At 44.9% G+C, this 15,843-nt stretch overlaps 2 protein-coding genes across 9 annotated transcripts in view; both read right to left on the bottom strand.

The window, feature by feature from the left end:
* The window catches only part of DGKI (diacylglycerol kinase iota), a 240,341-nt gene extending 239,006 nt beyond the window's left edge, over positions 1–1,335 (bottom strand). For all 7 annotated transcript variants that reach the window (XM_053407435.1, XM_053407440.1, XM_053407436.1 and 4 more), the window contains exon 1: positions 769–1,335. In XM_053407435.1, the coding sequence (XP_053263410.1) occupies positions 769–965 (197 nt within the window). In that variant the 5' untranslated portion in view covers positions 966–1,335. The remainder of the gene's footprint in view (positions 1–768) is intronic.
* A 9,940-nt stretch (positions 1,336–11,275) lies between these two features.
* Positions 11,276–15,843, bottom strand: part of CREB3L2 (cAMP responsive element binding protein 3 like 2) — a 73,998-nt gene continuing 69,430 nt past the window's right edge. For both annotated transcript variants that reach the window (XM_053407443.1, XM_053407444.1), the window contains exons 9-12: positions 14,620–14,719; positions 13,418–13,544; positions 13,016–13,241; positions 11,276–11,381 (exon numbers count right to left, since the gene is read on the bottom strand). In XM_053407443.1, the coding sequence (XP_053263418.1) occupies positions 11,306–11,381; positions 13,016–13,241; positions 13,418–13,544; positions 14,620–14,719 (529 nt within the window). In that variant the 3' untranslated portion in view covers positions 11,276–11,305. The remainder of the gene's footprint in view (positions 11,382–13,015; positions 13,242–13,417; positions 13,545–14,619; positions 14,720–15,843) is intronic.

Below are 15,843 nucleotides of genomic sequence, written 5' to 3'. Positions count from 1 at the left end.
GCTCTGGAAAAAAATAATGCAACATTTGGGGCAGCAGCTGTTTTGCTGCCGTGTGTGCATAAACTGACCTGACACAGAAACACACATTATGCGCGACACAGAATTCTTGGTGCACTGATTTCAACCGTAAGATTATCTCTCTCCAGGCAAGGCTGCCCATATACCATGTAGCTTTCAGAGGAGGGGGGGAAAGGGGGGGTAAAACCTCATGAAACCGCATCCCTCCAAAACAACCATCAGAATCCTCAAAGGTTTTTATCCTCTCCTACAAGAACGTTACAGCAGTAGGTCCTGACTTATTGCAAGGTTGAAATCTATCATCTTGAAGCTTCCCTCTGCATAAAATCATGCCATTAAAACTCTGAATTAGCACATCTGAAGTAAATAGCCCCTCTCTGGTCCCATGTTCACAGCCAGGTAGATGAGAATTTCCAAACTGGGTGTGAAACCTACCACCCAGATCCAAGGAACAACGGGGCAGGGGGTAAAAGTGAGCTAAGGACAATGACCTCGTCTACATTAAGTAATGACAAGTATACACTAAATTCACTTGCACATAAGGTATCTATCTCCCTGAGAGATTACAAGGGAAACTTGGAAGATGGGAGCTAGACAAGACTTTCCCTATCACTCTGTCCTAGGGAACTTCTGACGATGGGTACATTATGAGGCTCAAGGAGACTCAGCCACAGACACACGTGTATGCCCCTTCTCACGTGGGAGAAAGCGCACCCGGAATGACACTCCTGCTTTGCCTCCTTCACCCACCTGTAGGACACCTGTTTCCTGAAGGTTAAACTCTTCAGCTTCTCTTCCAAGGATTCTTCCTTCTGAGCGGTTAGTGCGGGCTCTTCTGTTCCCGCGGCTGCACTCCTAGGGTCCCCGCCACCTTCAGCTCCCCGGCAAGCGTTGCTGCTGCCTCCCGCAGCCCCCTTCTCCTCGCCGGCTGCGGAAGGAGGGTTCATCGCGGTGCTGAATGGACAGCGACCCGCGAGGAAAGCGGAGGAGAAGGCGAGGGTAGTTTCGCTGTCAAGGGCTGCCGGGGACTGGGGTGAGAAGGGTGCTTCCCTCCCTGCCTGCCTCTGCTTCTGCCGGAACGGGGCTCCCCTCAGCGAGCCACTGGTCCAGGCGGCTGCAAATGGCAGCACCTTCCCGCAGCATCCATCGGCGGCCGCACTGGCTGCAGCGGGGCATTGTGGGAAACTCCCTACCTCCCGCCTCCGCTCTGGCCAATCAGAGCCTCCTCCCCTCCTGCTGCTCCTCCCGCCACGCCCGCTCGAAAAGGACAGCAGGAGCAGCTGCACCTTAAAACCTGGCCAGACTCCTCTGTTTTGTGTGTGCGTGCCGGATGGGGGTGGGGGGTGGGGGAGAGAGTTGGGGGCGGGGCTACAGGCGGACGCCCCGTTTTGTGCCGCATCCAGAAGCGTTTGTACTAGAGGGATGCAGGGGGCATAAGTTGCGTGGACGTCTCCAGTGTGTTAGGACGAGGTGGAGTGCTTTTTAATTTTTATTACTGGGCAGTCCTTCTCGGGGGGAGAAAACTGGAAGCATCAGCGCAGTGGAGAGTGAAGGGTGTTGAGAGCCCGTTAGGTAGCAGGAATAAAGAGCGTGAGAAAGCGCTTGCTGAAGATTTTGGACAGCGGAGTATATGTTGCCAGCGGTCCTCCAGCAAGGGGCAGCTTCGGGTGAAACCATCACGCGTTATTAAGCCCAGAAGCAACTTTCCTGCTGGAACAAGAGCTTACTTAAGCCATTAGATTCGCTTGAGGCCGGCAGGGGCGGGAAGATAGCCTATTAGCAAACCCATAGCCCTTCACTCTTTCCACCAGTGCAGAATCACCACTGAGTACAACCCCAATGCGTGTGTGTGTATGTGTAATCCATAGCAGTGTCAATGAACCTTCATGTGTACCTGCTGGGAGCAACCATCCCTTTCAGCAAAAGCTCAGTAGCACTAATGCACATAGGCATGATGAGAAGCAAAGTTATTTAGGCAGTCTTGATGAGATCTGGTATCCCACCCTCTGGCTAGTTCCAGCTTCACCCCTGCCTTGGGGCTGCATGGCTGTCAGAGGCAGAGTGGTGGACCTAAATCCCTTTTTAACTGAAGCTACTATTGCTGGAGGAGACTCTTGAGAGTCCCATGGACTGCAAGAAGATCAAACCTATCCATTCTTAAGGAAATGAGCCCTGAGTGCTCACTGGAAGGACAGATCCTGAAGCTGAGGCTCCAATACTTTGGCCACGTCTTGAGAAAAGAAGACTCCCTAGAAAAGACCCTGATGTTGGGAAAGATGGAGGGCACAAGGAGAAGGGGACGACAGAGGATGGTTGGATAGTGTTCTCGAAGCTACCAGCCTGAGTTTGGCCAAACTGCAGGAGGCAGTGGAAGACAGTGCCTGGCGTGCTCTGGTCCATGGAGTCATGAAGAGTTGGACAGACTAAATGACTAAAAAACAACAACACTATTCCACATTACAAGCACTCAACCAGCCACCAATACAATCCACATAGAATGATGGTAATGGATCCACACAGAATGATGGTAATGGAAGGGAACTTGAAGTCCTTATAGTGTAACCTCCTGTCAGAGCTCTAAGTCATCTTTTGTTTTAGCCAAGTGAGAAAATAGATAGGATAGAGACTAAATTACACTAGAACCTGCATGGTGTCTTGCATGGACTCTACAGATTGTGAACAATTTTGCATATATTTCGTAATTACCCCATAATTCAAATTTTCTGCAAGATCTGATCAGGGAAAGAACTGGTTATTTATTGCATTAGAACCAAAAGGACTTTATGAGTAAGGTTTTGAAGGAAATTATTGATGATGATTTGGAACTGGTTATTAATTTAAATGCTCAATTTTTAGTGGAGACCAAAGAGGAATGGTTATGTGAATATTTGGAACTGGCCAAATTGATGGATATAATAAGACTAAAGCCAATGAATACAGTCAAGAAGGAACAGAAGTGCTTGAATGACTATTTAGAAAGACAAGGTTCTAATGTAAAAATTTGGCTGTGTCTAGAATTTCCTCGTGAATGGAAAAGGGGAAACATACATATTAAGATGAAAATAATACTGAAATACAGATAAAATATGAAATGTGAAAGGAAGTGTTGTGAGAGTGATGGAAGTCTATTATTACTATTATTTTGTAAAATAGTGTTTATTGTATTAAAATATACTTTTCTTTATTCTTTTACTGTCTACTTTTCTTTGCATTGTTTTCTTCTCTATTTTTTCTTTCTTTATATTATTCTTTGGTATTGATGTATTTACTTTGCAATAAAAATTATGAGAGAGAAAGAGAGAGAGAGAGAGACCAGTCAAGCTTCTAAGATAATGAGCAGGTGATTTCAGTGATCAAATTGAGATTGTGTATTATGACAAGAACCTGGCTTGGTAACATTAGTTAAAGTGTCACATGCCTTTAGCCATCAGAACTCTAGCTGCTGCATTCTGCTCCAGCTGAAGTTTCCAGACTATGTCCAAGCATGGTCCCAGATACAAGGGCATTGCAGTAGTCTAGTCTTGAGGTTACCAATGCCTAGACTACAGTGGCCAAGAGATCCCGATCTATATATGGCTGCAGTGGGCATGCCAGCCAAAGCTGGTAAAAGGCACTCTTAACCACAGCTGTGTTGGACTGCTAATAAACATGTATACAGTAGTACTCCAAATGTACTTGAGGTACCTAGGCCTCTACTACTGGTAAGAAAATAAACAGAAAGAGAAAAAGCACAAGTTTTTATATAGCAAAATGTTTGCGTTTTTGTTTTGCTGGCTTTAATATTCTTGGATTTTTTTAAAAAAAGAAGTTCTAAGTTTTAATAAACTTAAGCAACTCAATGCTCTAAGAAACACAATCCTTCCTGCACTATTTGCTAAATTTGCCTTCTCTCTTGCCCCCCCCCCAGTCAATAAAAATATATTCGGGAGAGGTAGGTCAGAGCATCCATGCTGGCCTAAATCCTCTCTCACGCAGCATTTATTTATGCATTAATCTCCTTTAATTTTCACCCCACCCCCTGCCTGCTTTTAGTGCAAAACAAAACATGCAGTTTTAAAGAGTCATCACTTGATGCAAAGATTTTAGACACAGATGGATTGGCATTTTGTTAGATCTGCCCTAGGCCTGATGGACATCTATCTGCAAGGGGGCAGATATCCACTGGTCAAAGGTGGCCCTCAAATATACCTGAGATAAATGCATACAACACTGAGTATTGGCTGAACTGCAGTCATTTTTCAGCTTAACAAGCTCTCCCAATACCCCACAAATCTTGTAAAAAAACACAATGATTAGTTCAGTGTTTTCTATGAAGCAAAAGGCAAATCCATGACTGTGAGACACATTACTGCTTTTGATCTCTTACCATTTGGAGGTAACACTGGACAATAGGCTGTCAGCATGAAAAGGAAGCTAGAAGTACTCCAAGCATTGAAGCATGGTGTTTGGGTTAAAGCAGGTGACTGCTGTAAATACATGTGGAGGAAAACAAACAGCACAATGATGGGAGATGCCTTTTCTTTAGGAAAATATTTATTTGCCAGGAAACAGATAAAGCAATACATATTTTCACTGTACTCAGCTACTTTAAAAAAAAAGCACTTAGTTTGCTGCTTGGTTTAAAACCTGTCTGCTAAATAAAAGGTTCTTTACACACACAAAAACTCTTACCCAACCCACCCACCCTCCCACCTGTTTGAAATATGAATGATCACATGTGGACACACCTAAAAGAGCAGTGCATGTAGAAAAAGTATAAATACAAAAAGAAAAGGCATTTAACATAGTAAAAACAACACAACAAAGAACATTAACAGTTTTAAGTAAAAAAAGGGGGGGATATTATTGTAATTTACCCAAACTTTCTGAACTCTTCTCATGCTTTTTGCTAAATTCCCATATTTTATAAAGACAATTCCATTTAAATGCAGACTAGCAAAAAAAACCTATATTTGCCTATTCACATAGCTGAACGAGTACTGGAAATTTGGGCAGAAGGAGGCTGACTTAGATGGCCTAGTGTAACAGTTGCGGCTCCTCTATGGCTACATAGAGTGGTTGCAATCCTGCACCCAGTGAATATATGCCTTGACCCACTGCATTTTGTGGAACCGAATGCATGGAACTGACAGAACTGCAACTTTTATGCTAGGCAATAAATCTAAGCTATATCGTCTCGTAACACATTCTGGTATTTAAGCCAATGAGAAATGCCTTGCTTGGATGAGATCTGCATGTGTAAATTTGAGTTTCCATGCGCACTAAATCTGACTGAATGTATTTAGATTTATGGTGCAACGTGAGGTAAGTGGTATCTTCTTTGGTGGAAGCCCCGTTCAAGATCATCTGCCATGATTGGTCGTGCTCCTTTAATAAACCACCTCCAGGTTTTCAATCTAGAGATGTATGAAGACAGACTCTTTGAAGTTCAGAGGAGAAATCCACCCTATGGGGCAGATGCTTGGGGCTAGCTCAAGGACTGCACCTCCTTCTCTCCCCCAGCCACAGCGCCTAGGTTCTTTGAAAACTTCCAGATTCCACTGAGTTTGCCAGCAGTTTTTGGGCACTGGTGCAATGCACTGGGAATCCAAATTTTAAACAGAAATCCATGGAGAAACCCATCGCACCCATAATCCTATTCTCACCATAACCTCCTGTAGCAGTTTAGAATAGGGCCTGCTGCTCAGCACATCACAAAAACTGAAATGTAAAAGTTTAGCAGTCTGTGTGCTAGGCCATCTAAGTTACAGCCCTGAAAAGGCATTTGGAACTGGAATACAGGGCAACACGAATGACACCCAAGATAAAGGGTGGAAATGCTGCTTGAATGTTACAAGTCTGAGAATCAAGAGATACACTGCTGAAGATAGATCACCAGTGTTCTTGGGGATTAGACATCAAATAAGTAGCACATGTTTCTACATACATAACGGAGAAGAACGTCCCCCACCACGGCTAATGCTACAAAATTAAGATATATCATCATTTGATTGAATCAAAACAAATATGCATGTGTAGTGCATGACTACTATAGAACCAAAAATAGTCCTCACCAGTTATGACCAGACAGCTCTGCCAACATGCCTACACAACATCACAGATGAGCGCTCAAAAACTCACCTCTGTACCAAAATCCTACAACATAAAGTTCAGGTGTGTGTAAATAAAACTTAAGAGCACATTCGCTCTGTTCTCTGCCAATTCCTATATTGCCTCCTTATTCTCTTATATTGATACCTACAAAATAATGGAAACACAATGGTATGAGGCACCTTCCTGTCCCACACTCTGATCTTCTCCTGCAATCTAGTATCGTAGAACAGCATACAGGTGGGTCACACCAAATTCATGGTTATATTGAAGCTCATCAGTTTTGGTCAACACTCCAAGTCAACTAAGTGTGCAACCTGAAAATGTGCTTCAGCATTTTCTGCAATGGCCATACCTTTTAGACATATCCAATTGCAGGATGGAACTATCTATTTTGGTTAGAAGCTGCAGGTAGATAGTGTGAATCGTCCCACTGGATCTCTCCTGTCCACGTGGTTGGGTTGCTCAGATCCAGCCCTCAGTCTTACGGGATTCTCTTCATAGATAAGTGGTTCCCCAGAGGTCCTGGGTACATCTAAAAGTTGCCTCCCCAGGGTCCTGTGCAAGTTTTCAGCATTTCCTCAGAGAACTAGTTAATGTGAACAATGCTTACATTCTCAAACTCAGGTATTTCTTGAAAACCGGATGGGAATGGTACCCATAGGTTTTCCAGTTTACAGGTGAACCATTTTGTGTGTAGACCCTGTGACCCCTTCAGAAGATGCTCAACTGCATATCCAATCACCTCTGATGATGTTGGCGGTGGGTGATGGGAGTCCAATGACATTTATAGGACCACACAGGCACACTTCTAGAGTAGATGATCACCTCTCCTATATCACCACATTGAACCATTCTCAAGAGAGAAGACTGGGTGCTTGTGTGGCAAACTGTACTTGAACATCTAAACCTGTGAATTCTAGTGTGGTCATTTGAATATTTCTAGCCAGCCGCAAAGCTCTACATCAGAGATCCCCATTTTGCCAAAACAGCAACTAAAACATGCAAGTAGAATCTGTAAATTTTGCATAGAAAAATATCAAAGGGAACAAATTGTACACTTGTATCACTTATGTGATCCAGGATGTAAATTGTGACTTACGTTCCTAAATAGATGATTTTGTTACTTTTCGATATAGGACTAGAGTGCTGGTGTTGCATCAGGTGGAATAATTAGCAATGGAAGGGTGATTGTGCTGCTGTAGTGCATGGTCACTGTGCTAATTCTATAGGCACTTAAGCCTTAATTGAATTATTACAGTCTGCACTTTCATTTTATTCCCCTTGGACCTCACTGTTTAGTTTTCCTCTCTACATACCATAATACATTTGTTAAGGTGGTAGTCAACTAAGTTTTACTCAGAATAGGCCTGTTGAAAATAATGAACAAGACTAAGTTAAGTCCATTCATTTCAATGTGTCTACTCTGAGTAAGGCTTAGTTAACTACTAAGCCGCATTCTTTATGATGGCATAAGATTATTGTTGTCTTGAGGACTATTAGGAAAGAAGAAATCTAAGTAGATGGTGAAAACTGTCAACATGTTGAAATAATTTAAGATAAATAGCTGGTTTTTAATTTAAGTTACATTTATTTTAAAAGACGTTCAACACAAATTTCACAGGACCTTGTTTCTGGTGGATTTCTCTTTTCTTTTTTTCATTTCGCAAGAAATCAGATTTGGATCCGGAAGCCCTGGCTTTGAACTCCTGCTTGCAAAGACATCCAGAAGAACTCCACTAGTAAGTAAATATGAACTTAGGGAAGGGCTGCATCTCAGTGGTACAGCATCTGGTCTGCAAGCAGAAGGTCTGAGCTTCAATCCTTGGCATCTCCAGGTAGAGTTGGGACTATCTCCTGCCCAAAATCCTAGAGAGTCATTGCCTGTCAGTGAAGGCAATACTGAGCTAATTGGACCAATTGTCTGACTTCATATAAGGCAGCTTCCTATGTTTTGTAACTTTTGAAAAACAATCCCCCCCTTTAGTCACTATAGCAGTGGCCTACTGTTTCACCTTCAAAAATACAAGGGGGAAAATGGCCTCTTTCCAATTAGCAATTAGAGGAGAATTATTTTTGTCACCGAGTGGGGAAAAGGATGCTAAATATACAGAGTCTTACGCTGTGTGTGCAGTGGTGGGAGTTTGCACAATGGACTTGTGACATGAGAGATCCCAAGTTCTTCGTGGATATCCTTCCTGATGTGGCAAATTAATGTTACTCACTCACTTGACTGACAGCCAAACAGCGTCTAGACAGCATGCACTCCTCAAAATTGAAGGTTCAAACAAAAAGATAAGAAAAGAAAACCCCACGGATGGAATAATTCCTAAAAGGGGAACTTAGGCATTTAAAAATTTGACATTTAACCCAGATTTATCATCAAGAATTGGACGATGTTGCTAAGAATAGCTGAAGAATAATAAAGAAGGGGGTGGGGAGCACATCTTCAGTTTGGAGTAAAATGGAAAACTAACAATTTGCATCAGCTGAAATCTGGCTCGGAAGCGTTTGCTTCAACATTAAATTGCACGGTAAAAATAGCAGATATAAAGGGAACGTAAGCGCAGAATCGAAGCATATGCACAAATAAAACACACCATCTACATGCTAGTCAATGATTATGCAATATTAAGAAGCGTCACTGACCCAAGCGTGACTTCCATAAATATAGAGTTTACAATAATGCCCCTTTCTTTTATAAGCCCACCCATCAGCTTTCTTTTTTTTTTTAAAAAGTATAATTGCTACAAGTATGTGGGATCAATGACAGATGATGTCATGGTGTTTAATACACAGCGTGAAATAACCACTGCTTAACATTTGCATGTATAGCTGTTCTTGAGAAACCCTGCAGGACAGCAGCCAAGGGCACCATTTTTAATTACCCAATCAGGCAGCTAAAATTTTAGCAGAGGCCCCTGGCGGGTGGGGGAACTGTAGGTGTAGGGTTGTTGCTTCCATCAGCCCCAGCAAGCAAGGCCAATGGCCAAGGAAGCAGAGTTGTAGTTCCGCAAAATCTGGCAGCCAAAGGTTCTGCACACCTTTTGCACTGTTAAGATATCCATCTATGCAACCGCTTCCAATATTAATTTAAGATGGTGACTGGTACGGAAAGTGACACACAAATGTAGCCAACAGTCCTCATCACAATTGGGTGGCAGATGTTTGCTGAATTTTCCGGAGACAGAATCGGCCCCTGGCACTCAGGAGAGGACGTTGCGGTCATTTTAGCTTGCCGTAGCGGGGAACAAGTAGAACATGAGATTTAAACCTTTGCTGGTTTTCATCACAACGTCTGCTTTAAGTGAGTGCATGCACAATGGAACAGAAAATGCAATAGGGAGCAAAGAGGCCGGGGTAGTGGGTTAGGGCAATGCATTGCATCCATTTTTACACTGAATGTCAGGGGCCTAAAACAAGTTATAGAATATTTTTTTTCAAAAGTCACCCAGAGCATTTGAGGGATTTCACGTCCTTTGCTTGTCATTCCGGCTGCCAGCTGATATCATGGGGCAACTAATAAATACTATTTACAACAGGAGGGGCAGGGATGGCAGAGGAATCTGAGTCGCCTGGGGACCTCTCGCCTGTATGAGAAACTGGTACAAATTGGTTTCTCCAAGCAGATTTGGTTCAGTCTGGCTCCATTTTCTCATGCAGACCAGACAAGAAAGAGACTAACCAAATTTTGTCTGTTTTCTTCATGAAGACAGATGCAGCAAAGGAATCAGCGACTGCTTTGTATTTCCAGCATACAATTGGTACACGCTCATAGAAGGGAATGGAAAATGCTGTAGGGGGAAATGAAGGCAATGTAGCTTTTGCTACCGAACATGGGTGTCTTTGGTTAATAAGGTAACATCAAGAAAGTGAGTTATTGCATGACCAGGCTACAAGACAAGGAAACATGTGGATCTGACCGATTCCTATCAATTTTGCCCTCATTTTATAGGAAGGGACAAGTTTGTAGTCCTCATGGAGGGAGGAAAAAGGTTTAAGGCAATGCTGGCTACAAGATTTGAGATAGTGCGATCCTACAGATGTCTACACACAAGTAAGTTCCACTGAGTTTAATGAAGCTCGCTCCTAGATAAGAGAATATAGAACTGCAACTGGTTAGGGTAGAAGACTCAACCTAGCACATGCACCAATGTTGCATGAGGGATCCCACACTTAGAGCTTGCATTGGGGGGAAAGTTCCCATTCCTCACATATAGCTTAGTTCTCAGTGGCAAACACAATTGGAAGTTTTCGAGAACAAGCATCATAAATTTTTGCCAGACCTCTGTTAACCTATCAATTCCTGCCCATTTTCACCACCAAGGTAAAAAAATCAAAAGGAAGTGCCTCCCTTGTGGTTGCATTTCTATTGCACAACGGGGGCGGGGGAAGCAGAAATGGTCCAGGACAAATTATCAGGGAAGCGTAAGAGACATGTTTGCCACCCCATGGTGACATTTCCCTGTAAAAAGGGTTTGAAGAGTTTGGATTTGATATCCCGCTTTATCACTACCCGAAGGAGTCTCAAAGCGGCTAACATTCTCCTTTCCCTTCCTCCCCCACAACAAACACTCTGTGAGGTGAGTGGGGCTGAGAGACTTCAGAGAAGTAGCCCAAGGTCACCCAGCAGCTGCATGTGGAGGAGCAGGGAAGCGAACCCGGTTCACCAGATTACGAGTCTACCGCTCTTAACCACTACACCACACTGGCTCTCATAAAGGAATAAAATGATGGAGTCATCAGGGGAGGCTGCTCTTGGATGAATTCAGAAAACCCTCTATAAGTCATTAAACCACTTTTGCACATTTTGTTACCCTTTAAGAGACCCAAAAGAAGGCATCTAGTCATTTTTGCGGTGATGGTGAGGACTGCTTAAGTTATCCCTTCTGCACCTCCACTCAGAGGCATGCCTACTCCCATCATCCGACAACAAGCTCTCCTTCCATTCTTCCCCTTGGTTGTAGAAGCAGAAAGGCAAACTGAGTAGTGTGAGTCGGAGGCTGGGGGTGGGGAGAGGGGGGGAGAAAAGAACATGGACTACAGAGACCAAAGCCACTTCTTCCCAATCCAGTGCAGAAAACCAGCCGGGCACTTTCCTCGTGGCCTCTGGATTTACTGAGAGAGACAAGTTCCTCAGACCTTTGGTTGGAAGAAAGAGAAAGGGTGGGAGGGAATCCCTTTTTTTATTTTCATCTCAAGATGTAGCATTAACTCTTCTGTCAATTTCGACAATCTTCAGAGTTTCGTTTGCATCCAGCTCTGAGTTGACTCTGTAAAGCAAAGGTAGGAGAAGAAGTGGCATTACTACAAAACAGCAACCAAAATCGCAGTGCAGGCTACTTTTTCCATTGCTCTTATCAGCAGCCGTGGCAATTTACACAATGCAAGCATGTGCTCTGCTGCACAGCAGAAAGATCTGTGGCAGCCTTCCTGCCAGCCTCGCTCCCTGAAACCATTTTGAACTGGAGGTGCCAAGATCTGGCACCTGGGACCTTCTGAATGCAAAGAATGCCGCACGATCCGGGGCTGCAACGCTCAGTCATTTACTTGGTTAGATGAATCCCCGAAAAATGGAAAAGGCATCTCCAATTAATCAGGCAGTGTTTTTCATTATATATATATATGCACAACTATTTTTAATGCATCATTTTTAATACCAGTGCCATCTCTACTATTCCCACCTGCACAAGAGAAAAGGAAAGAGCCCATCTTCTCCTAAGCGATGCCTGCAATTGTGAATACATCATTGAAAATGGAGGTAGCCACCCGATGTTCTCCAAAAGTTGCTGGACTACAGCTGCCACCATCCCTGGCCATTAACCATTCCTGTGGGGGATGATGGGAGCTGGAGTCCAACAACATCTGGAGAGAGCTCTATGTTGGCTACCCCAATGCATCCCAGCTCCTACTCAGTACAAGAAAGCCACAGCCAGGACATTCCCAACAGATGACTGTCCAGCCTCTGCAAGGGGACCCCACCATGCCTTTCCATTGCTGAACAGTGTTTACCCTTAAGAAGTTTCTTCTCGTGTTCAGATGAAATCTACCCTCTGATTAACTAAAGCCCATTCAGCAGGCATCACCTGGGCAAAGGCTGTGGCTCAGTCGTAGAACATCTGCTTTGCATGCAGAAGGTCCCAGGTTCAATCCCTGGCACCTCCGGGAAAGACTTCATGTCTGAAATTCAGGAGTGTTTCTGCCAGTCAGCATAGGGAATACTGAGTTAAATGGTCTGATTTGGTATGAGGCAAATTCTGCAATAAGCTTTTGAGAGCTCATCCAGAACAGTAAAAGGTTAAAATGGGGGCTTTGGGAGTTGTGGGTCCTGTCCTCCCCACACCCTCATCCACTGACATAGAAGCAGTAATCACACGATTCAAAGTTGGAGTTTACTCCTTATTAGCAAAAACACAATTTCCACTGGTGGTCTTCCTCCATGAAAATCAGTTGCTGAGACTGACAGTCCTCGCTTCCTCACAGCCATCTAGATCCCCTCCTCTCCAGAGCTTTCCCCAAGGAATCAGAGACTGCGCCTGCATGAAGCCTGACGCTGCTCTGCCCATTTCAGCCCTCTTCTGGTTCTGGGAGATGGGGGGTGGAGGGCAGCTTGTGGCAGCAGAAGGGAGAGACACCCATGACTTTGCACCAGCCTGATTTGTTTCTGCCTCTTGGCCTACCTCCTCTCCTGCTTCCACTTCTGCCTCTTATCCTTATTCTCTGCCAGAAACTCTTCCTGCTCATTGAACCCTGCTACGTCTTCAGCTTCCGACACCTCCTCTTCCCAGTCTCCTCCCCCTGACCACTCATTCTGGTACCATAACCACTCCCCAGGCTCTAAGATTCTTCCCTAGCTGGTTCCTCCCACCACTGCTCTGTATTCAACCAGCCCATGCCCTCCACTCACCTGTGCTGCTGGAACTCTACCAGCAATGACTTCTCTAGCCTCGTTTCATTGGCTATCATGATCTCTGTGACTTGGTCATGCGGTGACCTGGACAGGGATTCCGAAGGCAGAGCTGAGTGCTTGGAGGTCTCCAGGTGCCTGTCCCAGCTGTTGCTGCGATCTGAGAAGTGCTGTTCCTCCAGCGGGTGAGGAGGCCCCTCATAAGTCAGAAGACTCCTTGATCTCACTGTACAGAAACAGGTAGGAGGGAGAGGGAATGAAGAACAGAAACCATTTGGGGCACAAAATGCAATGCAAATCCCCTTATGTCAGATCCAGCTCCTTAGGGCAGAGGCAAATCGTAGCTCCCTCTCCTTTTGGAAACTGAGTAACTGCAGAACCACGAGAGAGATGCTCACTCACCTATAGAGGCTGTATATGACTCTGGCATGGAATGCTGGGATGGTAGCACTGCCTTCGTGATGGAGGACGTGGGACCGTAACTTTGGGAGAAGCTGCCAAAAATTATTGCGAAGCATAAAACTACCACCTGGCGGGGGGGGGGGGGAGGTTGGAGGGAAGACACAGAGACTCAGTTATACTTGAGCCAACGAACAGAAATAAAGTCTTACAGCTCAAACATCAAATACAGAGCAATATCAAAACCAAGAAAATGATGTGCGGTTCAGAGGTGATTTCCTTCCCCAGGCTGCATTAATCATGAGACAGGATGCTTGAAACTAGGAGCGCAGATGCAATCCAGATTCAGCTCCACAGAAGGAGAGACGTTCCACATTAGTATGGCAATGCTGGAAGCTCTGCAGCCATTCCGCTCAGCCGAGCTACTTACTCGCAAAACTCAAAAAGGTAGGAAATCCATCTTGGCTAGACTAGGCTGTGACATGAATTTCAATGTTGTTTCATAACATCGCAGTGGGCACTTCCCAGGCTCCTCGCGACTCAACAGGCACACACAACCGTGAGTTTAAAAAGCAGCCTGACAGGACATGTTGGAAGAGGGAAAGCTCAGGCAGGAAGGGGAGAATTAATAGGAGCTCAAAGTGGGGGCTTGACTGGTAGATGCAGGGACAGCTGCTTAAAAAACAAAAACAACACCAAATTGCCCCTGTTGGATTCATACAGCAAGGACAGGGGGAGAGAAGCACATTTCAGTTTTCACCTGCCAAATAAAGCCAGCCTAGAAGCAAACGACACAGCTCTCTGGGGACAATATGACTTTGCAATGCTGCCGAGGGAATTGCATGGTTGAATGCTCGCTGGCCAAAGAAAGCTAGCACATCAGGAAGAAGCACTTTTTAGCTTGAGATGAGAAGTGCAGGGGTTTTTTTATGTTAGGCAGAACATATCATATTGGGGAGAAAGAAAAGCATGCAGGAGATCTGTGGTTGTTATTTTGGGGCTAGCCCATTGTGCAAAAGTTTAAAAATTGCATTTGTTGCTCTACACACTTCCCCCTTTGGCATAGCGCACCACTGGCATGTGGCCCCTGGGCTAAAAACAGTTCCCTGCCCCTGCGCCCCACCATGATGTAGTTCCTGCTAAACAATGTGACCCATCGATGGCCCGGGGGGGACCTAAGGAGAAAAGGAATAGCCAGGACTCACCATGAGGCAGGTCCCCGTTTGCGTGCCAGCAGCTTTGCACGAGCGAGACACTTTGCCAGCCACCATGGCTTGGAGCCTCTGCAGTTGCTGCAGGAGTGTTCTGAAAGATGGAGAGTGGCAGAAATCAACATGTGTTGGTCTGGGATTCTGCATTTCATGCACCACTTTTATTCTTTGCCCTTTGTCATATTCATACAACGCTTCGAGATTTGTTGGGCCTGCCAATGAAGAGGCACACGCCCAGAACACACAGAGGACTGTTTCTTTTTCTGGGACGCTAGATCGCTTGAACCTGTACAGAGCAGAGGGCTTCTCCAGACAATCTGTTCAATGAGCATTCATTCCTACTACCTTGCACAAAGCTTACATGGAGGTTAAACTATGTCCGGCCTTTCTTGAGCAAGCATCCCAATTCGTTTGGGACTAGGTTGCAAGAGAAGGAGCATCCATCCTGATCTGGTCACAGGGTGTTTGTAAGAACGCAGGAGGAGCCTGCTGGATCAGGCCCATGGCCCACAGCATCCTGTTCCCACAGTGGCCAAACCCGTTAATCATGAAACCTCCCCATTAATCGTTCACACTTTTCAGGGGATTTCCCCATCACTTTCCTAACTGCAAAAGTCAGATTCTTTTCTAAAGAAGATTTGTTGAACTAGGGCAGGTATGGAAAACCTATGGCCCTCCAGATGCTGCTTAACTACAACTCCCATCATCCTCGACCACTGGCTACATTGACTGGGGCTCATGGGAGTTGTAGGTCAGCAGCATATGGAGGGCCACAGGTCCCCACCCCCTGTCCTCAACTGTCTCTGGGTCTCTCCAGACTGTCACTCTTCTGTGAGAGGGATTTAAGCATGTGCCAGGAATTTGGGTTTGAGCAATTCCGAGTGGGCTAAAGCTCTCTGTTGACCTGCCACAACAAACCACTTAAAAAAGTATAAAAACAACAACAACTACACACTTTATCTGGCAGCCTGAGGCCCTATAGTTTCACTCACAAGGAAAACAAACATGCATGTTTTCAAGGTGCATGAATTATATTCTACACCATGGATGTGGTATAGAGGTCACTGAATTACCCCTTAAGAATTGGCCATGTTGCTTGGGGCTGATGGGAATTGGGAGTCCAACTGCACACATTCCCCAACCCTCTTCTACACACTTCAGTCCGATCTTTCTTTACATGCTCAAGTTCCAAAATACATCCCCAGAGGTGCCTTTACA

This window comes from Podarcis raffonei, chromosome 10 (assembly GCF_027172205.1).
Source record: "Podarcis raffonei isolate rPodRaf1 chromosome 10, rPodRaf1.pri, whole genome shotgun sequence".
NCBI classification, from domain to species: domain Eukaryota; kingdom Metazoa; phylum Chordata; class Lepidosauria; order Squamata; family Lacertidae; genus Podarcis; species Podarcis raffonei.
The sequence above is the reverse complement of the archived record's forward strand: the minus strand, read 5'-3'. Positions and strand labels throughout refer to the sequence as shown.